Source organism: Apis dorsata, unplaced genomic scaffold (assembly GCF_000469605.1).
Source record: "Apis dorsata unplaced genomic scaffold, Apis dorsata 1.3 scaffold_112, whole genome shotgun sequence".
Taxonomy (NCBI): Eukaryota; Metazoa; Arthropoda; class Insecta; order Hymenoptera; family Apidae; genus Apis; species Apis dorsata.
Genome location: NW_006263407.1, coordinates 517,137 through 527,620, shown reverse-complemented (window position 1 = coordinate 527,620; position 10,484 = coordinate 517,137). Strand labels below are relative to the sequence as shown.

Genomic DNA, 10,484 nt, shown 5'->3' with positions numbered 1-10,484 from the left:
TCTTAATAACAAAAAAAACTTTGTTATTAATGTTTTTGAAAAAAATAAGAATTATATAATATAAAATATATTTTCTATTATATAACATTATATTATTATTAATACAATAATGAACTTAATAATGAACTTTATTTTTCAATGCATTATAATTAATTAAGTATAAAACGTTGTAAGTTGGAATTTCCAGATTCTTCATTAATATCTATTCATAATTAAGTTTCTCTCAAAGTGAATCATAAACGTCAAAAAAATTTTTTCTGCAATAGCAGATAAAATATCATAATTAAAATATCTTATTATTTCTATAAAAGATTGCAATTTCAAGATTCATTGTCTCTCATATAATAATAATAATAAAATATAGTTTATACTAAGTTTAAATTATATTATATTATATTATATTAAATTATATTATAGTTTACATTAAGAGAAAAAGATACAATAAAAATTTAAAAAAAATTTAAACAATAAAAATTCTACTTCAAATATAGAAATCTTTTAAAGAGATAATTATAAAAATTATGAAAAATTATATCATGAGTTAGAATCGTTTAATTAAATCTGACTAGTCTCAAGATGGATCTCTTAATTGCTCTTATTGTGCCATCATTTGATCTTTTAATAATTTTGACCCAGTAATTATTCTTGATAATTCGCGAAGAAAATAACTCCTTTCAATTCGCTTTCTCTGGCTATTGGCCAACGAAGTGTGAAACGAAACTAATTTCATTTCTTGACGTCAAATAAATTTCAAAAGGAAAAAGAAAATTTGAGAGAGAAAATTCATTAATTCTTCGAAGATATAATTTTTGTCTATGATTTATTTCTGGATATGTATTATACCTCGAACGATTCAATTCGACAAGCATTTTCTTCTTGATGCTCTTGAAAGTCAAAAATTAAATTTCAAAGCTTTCTTGCATAATTTATCAACAAGTAATTAATATTATTAATTGGTAAATTATTATGCAAATCTGAAAAATTTTTACTAATAATATTACTTCAATTGCAAAATATATTAAGCTCTAAACATAATAATATAATCTTTGATAAAACTCATATTATCCCAGATGTATAATAGCATAGAAAAAAAATAAAAATAAAAATACAAGATAGTCGAAATATATTTATTATAAAGTATTTTCTCAAAAGCTAAAGAATAATTCGATTTTTTTTTAATTAAAATAATTAAGAGTAATTTTGTATTTAATTTTCAGAATGGTTTTATAGTGCAGAGATCTTATCATAGAAAAATTGTGATATTGTTTGAGTTTAGTTTGACATATATATCTATTTGATTCAACTTTTTCTTGATACAATTACTAATAATTTTCAAATAATGACAAATAATATGTGCATATTAACAAGTTAAAAAGATATCATTAGATATTGTGAATAAATGAAGACTTTTAGAGTTGATTAAAAAATTACGTAAATATAGTTAAACAATATTATTTTTATTACAATATAAATTTTATTACAATACTAAAAATAAAAATTATATTGATGACATTTTATGAAAAATTTAACAAAATTCTTTGAAGAGTTTTTTTCTTCAATTTTAAATTTAAAAAATAAATCAATGACATATATGGTATGTACTTATCTATTTGTAAACGAAATTCTGCAAAAGAAATTCCCGATGACGCATATGTTCACATCATCATATACAAACCATTGAAAAAGTAAGTGAATTTTGATTTTTTTGTATCATTCTTACAATATGTGCATTCTATTGTATAATAAAGTATCATATATTTTTATTGAATAGAATCGCATTGAAATCTCGATTAAAATGAAAAAAAAAAAATATTTAATGGAAAAAAGATTATTTTATAAAATAAGACTATTTCCAATAAAATAAGAATAAGATTTATAAAGATCTTATGCAATTTATACATGTAATCTATTTGATCAATCATTCAAATATATAAAGCATTAATATATAATATAATATTGTAAGATAATTTTGAAAGATTTTTAAAAAATAAAATAAACATTGGTATAAAAATGTCCATATTTAAAATTAAATTGAATCAGAGAAGTAATTTCTTATAATGAAAAATCCTTGCTTATTTTATTCATGGTCAAATTGTAATTTTCTTAGTGTAAGTGTAATTCTCTCAAACAATAGTAAACTTTATTATTGTCATAATGTGATGTTTGTCATTCTTCAAAAATAATTATTCCAATTCATTCGCGATTCGCTTCAAGGATTCCATTCATGATTTTAATAAATTCATCTTATTTCACTTTACGCTTTTTTTACATTAACTATTTCATTTATATTTATCTTCGAATATAATAATATAGTTTATATATTTCGTAATAAAATAAATAAAAGAAAAAAAAATACTAAAAAAAATTTATTACTTTATAATACAATTTTCTTTTAGAATTATTTCAAATACTAAACATTTTAAAAATCGATATTTAATCACTCGTTTATCTCTATATCTCACTATGCATTGTCTAAGTGTTAACTTTAAACATACGTAATTTGAATGAGATTATATAGATCACAAATATATACTTCTGCTTAAAAGTTTAAAAATCACTTACTTTTCTTATAAGAGAAAACAAGCGTTAAAAATAATATAGTTTGTTATATCTTGTCTTGAATAAATTTATTAAATCATTTCGAAATTAAATGAATTTTAATCTATATCACAATATATAACTGAATATTGTATTTGTTTACACCGAATACATTAAGAATTTTACGTTTAGTAGCACTTGGTGTATCAATGATTTCCAATGTGACACGTGTTTCTTCTCTCCCCTCCTGGGTGTAGTTGGGATTTCCTGACAATAAAACTATTATAACTGGGCATTTCCAACATAAAAGTAACGAGTCGTGTTGGCTTGGTTGGGACGACAGCGTATCGGTGGAAAGGATTCGTTTCCGATGAATAAATATGACAGTGAATGGTGGGGATGCAGTTAAGAAGCCAGTTACCCGCGAGCATCTCGTCGCCACTTCTTCCTATACACTCAGTTCAATTTTGTAGCGAGGAACTATCGGATGTTATTTCGTGTCCGATCAACTTCAGAAACAGAAAAGGAGCATGCAAATCCGAGAAATATTTTTTAAATCGGTGAGTGGTGATTCTTTGATTAATTAGAATGATTAGAATTAGTAAAAATTGATTGCAATTTTATTCATTAATTAAGATTTCATTTGTATACGTTTTGGAGAGGAGATAGAGTTTGTAAACAATTTCGAAGATATGTCGTATGATATTTAAAATTGCAATTGATATCTGGAGATTTAATTAATCTTGAAAATTAAAATTATTTTAATTTGGTAGGATGTTCTTTTTAGTAGATGTTTCTAGCTTATTTTAACTATGTTTTAATACGTTGTGTTTAGACTTTAAATTTAAAATAGTAATCGGATAATATTTATTATAATTAGATTAATTATATGGATTGATTATAATTATTGATTGTATAATTGTTGTTGTTTCATTGTTAAATATTATTTCCTTAGAGTATATATATATATGATCATATTATATAATACATGTTATTATGATTTCAATTTCGTAAATAAAAAATTCAATATTTCTTCAATTCCAAGTATTATAGATTCTTCATCAATAAAGATTCCATAGATGATTATTGCTTTCTCAGTAATGAAAAGTTCAATCAGCGATAACTTATCTTTTTTTATATATATTTTTCGCATTTTTTCACTTCGTTGTTTTTCACAATATTCAAACGATTATTATTGAAATTATTCTTCTTCGGTCAAATAATTCTTTCATATATACACATATTTCTCTATAAATTTTCTCACGTTCCTAAATGTTTTTTATAAAAATGCTTTGTTTGATAAGCGTTCCTTAGACCATGAAGGACATGTTTTTATCTAAACTTTTCAACGATTTTTATTATGCTGGAATAAAAAACTTTAATAGAAATTCTTTTATTATTTTGAATTGCAATGTTTACAAAGAATATCATACATTATTTTTATCATTTATCATAAAAGGTATTTCGATTTTAATTAGACTTTTTGTGTAATCAATATCAATCAACAGTTGATTACAGTTGTATACGTGTTTTATTTATTAAGTTGGACACGTATCCGATCGAAGAATTCACTTGTCATTCGCTCATTGTTTCTGTTGGCATTGCGGGATTCTCCATCGATCTTCGTGAATTTTAATATTGTTAAAATTACGAAAAATAGAAAGAAAAAGTTAATTTAAGTTAAAAAGATTTAAGTTTAAAAGAAGAGATTTCTCGATAAAAAACACGTTCTGATAAATCGACAAATGTTTCGTCCAGAGAAAATGAAGTGAGCAAAAAGGAGTGAAATTAAAGATTGTCAGAGGAAGTGAAAAATTATAAAATTATATAAATTCTTATATATTAGTATTTGCATAATACACTGAAAAATAATTGTAGTGAATTTCTTATGTTTGAGGCAATAGCATCAGGAACAATAGAGAGGCGTGGTATAGTTTCTCTTGTTTTCGTCACATGAGAACTCGTCATACGTTAATTTCAGCCAAGAAAGTCGGACTCTATGACGTCATGGTTTGCTTGCTTTCACTCGTCTCGTTGTTTGCCTCTCGTTCGTTTCAAATCGTATAATTTTCATTAATTTTACGATTACGCTTTGTGAATCTATATGTAGTCTTCGATATTTGTTCTATGATCTCGTTTTGAAATTGATTGTGTTAATTAAAATACGAAAATACATCTTCTATTTTGAGTTTCTACGTTTTCTAAAAAACTGTTGAATTTTTTTTAGGAGAAGATCATGACGGTGAAAGTATTTTTATAGCCATGTTTAATAATTTTAATATTAAACGTAGTTAAGTTGATTATTTTACTTATATATAGTTTAGATTAGCTAGTTATTTTAAACTTTTATGTATAATTGATATTTTTATTTTTTTTATCTGGAATTATGCATAACATCAAATCATGAATATTATGCGTCAATCTATGATAAGTTAAAGAAAATATTTTTTTTTGATTGATTGTTTATAGACGTAACAACTGCAATAATTGATTATTAATGTTTCAGCGAAAAACAGTGTATTTGAATGTGTAATCAAATATAAAATATTTATACAATAATTAATTTATTTTATAAATAATAAAAAATTTATTTTATTATTTATTTATGAACATAGAAAAATTAAATGAATTTATACAATTTTATTATTTATAAATATATGATATTTGATAATTTTTTATTATAATTATTTTCTGTGAATAGTGTTAATGGAATACAATAATGTTGTATTTTTTATTAGATATCCTTTTACTAGATATATTTCAAAAATTATTAATAAAAAATAATAATTTAAGAAATATTACTTCATTTTAAGTAATTTTTAATATCAAATATTTCATTATAACAAATTATAAATATTATAAATATAAGTTTCATAATAGAAATAATAATAAATTTTAATATTTTTATGAATAATAAATAAAAATTTTATTATTTTATTATTATCTATAATTAAAAGAAATTAAATTAGGTCCTGAATATATTTGATCTACTTTAATTGTTCTGAATAACTAGAGCGTGATTCCTACACAAAACTTTTTTTTTGGCATAAAAATGTAGATATAGATGTCGTGCATAATGATTTATTTATCAATATCACATTGACCTCGAGTATAATGTGATCTCTATGACATAAATTACATTTAAAAGTGATAAATATTGTGTTATCCCCAAAAAAAAAGAAATTTACGAAATTTCTAATTATAAGATTATAATTTCTCTTTGATGTCATAAAAAATTGAATATTTTTTGAATATTTTTAACATAATTTGGATAAGTTAAAAATATTCGAACGATATGTAAATTTTAATTTTGTTAAATATTAAATATTTTAAATAATTATTTTTATTCAAGTTAGAATTTTCAAGTTCAACTATAATTTCATTATTTTTTTCTGTCACTCAGGATAGATAAATATGTTAATTAGAACTTATTTTTTAACATTTGTACACTTTGTTTTTAAAACTTTTTTATAATATGTTAATATACGACAAAGTTATAATTATATCATAATTATAAATTGTGATAATTGTGAGATAATAATAGAATAATATCTAGAGAAATTTCACAATACCGGAAATTATACGAACATCGTCAGATATTTTTAAAACGTTAACTCAGCTTTGCGTAATCTATGCAAAATTATTTCTATTCTTCAAATACGCATATTTTATTTTATCCGGAGAAGGAAATTCTTTTATTCCTAAAATTTAAACATTTCGCTTCTTGATAATACTTTGTTTGAAATATTTGAAAAATTTTTTTCCTACTCTATTGTAAAATAATACAAATCTTTAGAGAATCTTTCCTACGCTCTAAAAATCTTATATCTTCTCATTCAATAATTTAATTTTCCCGTACTTGTGATTTTTTTTTCAATATTTATTCATTTTTCTTTCAGATAATATCGGTGTTATCGGTACTATTGGTGTTAAGAGGTATATCAGCGCAATGTCTAACCGGAAACGATAGTCCTTCGATGATGGGCGCTGGCTCGAAGAAAGCTATAATCGACTCGAAATTTCGTTTCGCTCTTGAGACTCTTAAAAAGATATCTTTATTCGAATCTCAAGACAATATAATTTATAGTCCTTACAGTATTCATCAGGCTGTGACCTTGGCATATTTCGGTTCCCGAGGTACCACCGAGGAAGCCTTGAAGAGAGCTTTGCAGTTGCCTGCTGACATATCCAAAGTCGATGTACAACGATATTATTCCTTCGAGAATACCCTCAAACAACAAATCAACGGTCAGGTGAGAAGGCTTGAAGTGGAGCGATTACATCATTATTGTTTAAGTTTGCAAGTATTCCAAGGCGAGCCACATAATCAACATCTGGTTCCTTTTGTTCAATTGAATTAATAATATTTAATAATATTGGATATACAAGATGTTAATATATATATATATATATATATATATATAATATATTCATAGAATATTGATTTTAGAAATCGAAACAAAAATTATGATGTGTAAAAATTTTTTTGACTGAGGCTCATTTATTAACATTGTGACAACCGGCTAGTTTTGAATATAATTTTTAGAATTGATAAAATATGTTTTCTTTCGAGGAAATTTTAAAAGAGATGTTTTGCAACTTGCAATTTACAAAATGATATTATTAACTGGTAATTGATTGTTTAACTTTTACTTTTTATAAGCAAAAATATTACAAAAAATTTAAATAGCTTAATTTCTTCTAATTTATGTAGGAGGAAATATTTTAACCTTGAAGTTTCGTAAAATTCTTTAAGGAATCAGTACATGCGATGAATGAGTAATTTGTTTTTTTGCTGGACACAGTTGGAATTATGTGATAGTTTAATTTGTTTGATTAGTTATATAATTCTCGTTTTTATTTGTAGTTATATATATTTTATATATTTTCTTTCAAATTTTTTGAAGTTTTTATATTTTTTAAAAGCTATATAATTTCACAGGAATTTTTTAAGGTAATTGTAATTATAAATAATAATTTTAATACAATAATATGGCTTGTGAGGTAAAATTGGAATGCAAACGTTCATTAATTTGCAAAATGTAATTATAAAAATGACTTTTTATAATTATATTTAAGTTAAAAAATTTGTGTCGAATTTTATAATGTAATCATAAAATTGAATTTAGCACTATAATAATGAACGGATCATTAAACTAATTTCGTCTTTTTTTTCCAGAATGATGTATCATCCAATTACGAGTTTAACTCAGCGAATCGATTATGGATATCAGATAAGAAAAAAGTACGGGAATGTATATTAAGTTTATTTGGCAATCAATTGGAAAAAATCGATTTCAAAACCAATCCAAATGCTGTTCGTGATCAAATTAACAATTGGGTCAGCAATATGACCAAAGGTCACATTCGGGATCTTCTTTCCCCTAATAGTATTACAACAGATACTGATTTGGTATTGGCTAACGCTGTATACTTCAAAGGTCTTTGGAAAAGTCGTTTCAATCCTACCAATTCTAAGAAAGACATCTTTTATTCTTCTAAATCCCAACATTCTATGGTTAAATACATGAGGCAGCAGGGAAATTTCAACCATGGTAAGTTAAACATTTATCAACAATTTAATAATAATAAAAGAAACCAAATAATTTAATATTTAAAAATACTTTCTTACTCAGTATAATATATACAACTTATCCACGTATTAATCATTTAATCATTAAACAGTAATAAAAATTAAAATGATTTTTCTTTCTAGTTATCTCCGAAATACTTGGCGCACACGTATTGGAACTACCCTACAAAGGAAACGAAATCTCCATGTTTATCCTCCTTCCGCCATTCGTTACAAAAATTTCCAACGATTCCATGCAAAACGGGGAACGAGACAGTATTTACCATCTGATCGAACGTCTTTCCACGGAAGCAGGATATACAGAGATTCGCGATCTTTTAACCTCTGATTCACTCCCTCAACCGGTAGAGATCATCCTGCCGCGATTCGAAGTCGAAAAGGAACTTCAAATTACGACGTTGCTCGATGCCATCGGTGCTGGCGAATTGGTAATACCTGATGTGGCCAATCTTAAAGGTTTTGTCGAAGATGGTGAAGAATCGGTGCATCTTGGCGCTGCTGTCCATCGTGCTCGAATTGAAGTCACCGAGGAAGGGACCACTGCAGCCGCAGCCACTGCCATTTACACGTTCCGTTCTGGGCGGCCATTGGTACCGACAGTTTTCAACGCCAATCATCCGTTCGTCTATTTTATCTATGAGAAACCGAAGCGTACTATCTTGTTCGCCGGCATTTACCGTAATCCCAATACTCCAAAGAATACTGAGGAGACAGCTTGAGGTATGAGCGAGTCAATGTGATCATTGTTTCTCGTTTTATCTTTGAAAAAAAAGTGTGTAGAGAATGAGTTTTGATGAAATGTGTGATAAACTTTAATGTTTAAATTTTTTTTTGTTTCATGACAAATATGATGGATCGATATTTGCAAAGGATTAGTAGAAATTTTGTACAAATATTGTACAAAGATTTATGATCGAATGTATGTAATATTTTCATAAGATTTCGTTTAATGGAATTAAATTATTGAAGAGGGCAATGAATTGAGTAATTGAAGTTAAAATTTGTTATATTGTATGTGTAACGTAGAGTATTCGAATTTTTTAAGGGATGTTTGTCGTTACGAACGAACAAAATATTGATTATGCCGAAAATATAACGACGTATGTTCTAATATTATAATTTATCTCTTACAATATTGTGCAAGTTTGATATTCATATATAGTTCAATGCTGGACTATTAATAAAATTTGAAATTCTATTTTGTAATATGAATTTCAATATTATATTTTTAATATAAATTATGTAATAAAAATGGTATATAATCAATATTTATTAATTGATTTGAGAAAAAGAATATTATTTCGTGATACAAAATATAATATATATAATAAATATTTTTTTTATTTTTTTTTTATATTTTAGATTCTTTTAAAAAGTATTAATTTTATATTTTTATAAAATGAATATCAGAATTTGATATTTTTATCATAAATATAAAAATTTATTTATGCTTATATTTATGCTACGAAAACTAAAATTGGAGAATATTTTATTCATAAATATTTTATTTTTATGAATGAAAAATCAAGACATATTATAGTTGTGAAAAAGAAATGATGAAAGTATGTGCAATTTGATATTTCGTATTTCATTTATGGATACGCGCCAAGAGTAAGAATAGACAAGGAGAGTAAGTAAATGTGGGAGAAGGATAGAGATATTTTAAAAATTGTGAAATCAGCGCCATCTCTAGAGTGCCGTAAATGAAACATAATTTAGACAAGGAAAGTAAATACTTAAAAAAGGATAGATAGAATAAGAATTAACTTTTAGCGCCATCTCGTGATTATTAAAGATACTCTGTAATGACAAGATACAAAAGAACAAGAATTAAAATCTAGTGCTACCTGTTAATGATTTCAAGAAAATATTTCTAAAATTTAACAAGAGATGGCACTACGAGTACCATTTTAATCTATTTAATCTTTATCTCTTTCTTTTATTTGCTTTCCTTGTCTACATATGTTTTATTCGCGATTCCAGAGATGGCGCTGCCTGTCTAACTTTTATTCTATTTCTATACTTCTTTAATTATCTGCTTTCTCTTTCTATATTTGCTCTTGGCGCGTCAATTGAACATATTTTCATCATTTTTCTGCGTGTATTGTTAATCTTTAATGTAAGTATGGATATTATATTCTCAATTTTATAATATATATCCGATATGAATTTTTTGGACTTGAGACACTATTTTATGATAACGATACGATTTACAAACAATATTTTTATAATTTTTTAATTATTGAAATTTAATTTTAATTCCAATCATTACTAACGTTGCAATCTTATTCTGAACAGAATCGGTAACGCTGAGAATGACATTAGAATGATAAAATAATACATGGAACAAGAA

General features: G+C 25.0%; 1 protein-coding gene across 1 annotated transcript; it reads left to right on the top strand.

The window, feature by feature from the left end:
• The first annotated feature begins 2,801 nt into the window (after positions 1–2,801).
• On the top strand, positions 2,802–9,107 carry LOC102680649 (serine protease inhibitor 88Ea-like). The gene is made up of 4 exons (XM_006612394.2): positions 2,802–3,098; positions 6,438–6,791; positions 7,718–8,093; positions 8,255–9,107. The coding sequence occupies exons 1-4, from the start codon at positions 3,069–3,071 to the stop codon at positions 8,848–8,850; spliced, it is 1,356 nt and encodes a 451-aa protein (XP_006612457.1). The 5' UTR covers positions 2,802–3,068; the 3' UTR covers positions 8,851–9,107.
• The last annotated feature ends 1,377 nt before the right edge of the window (positions 9,108–10,484 follow it).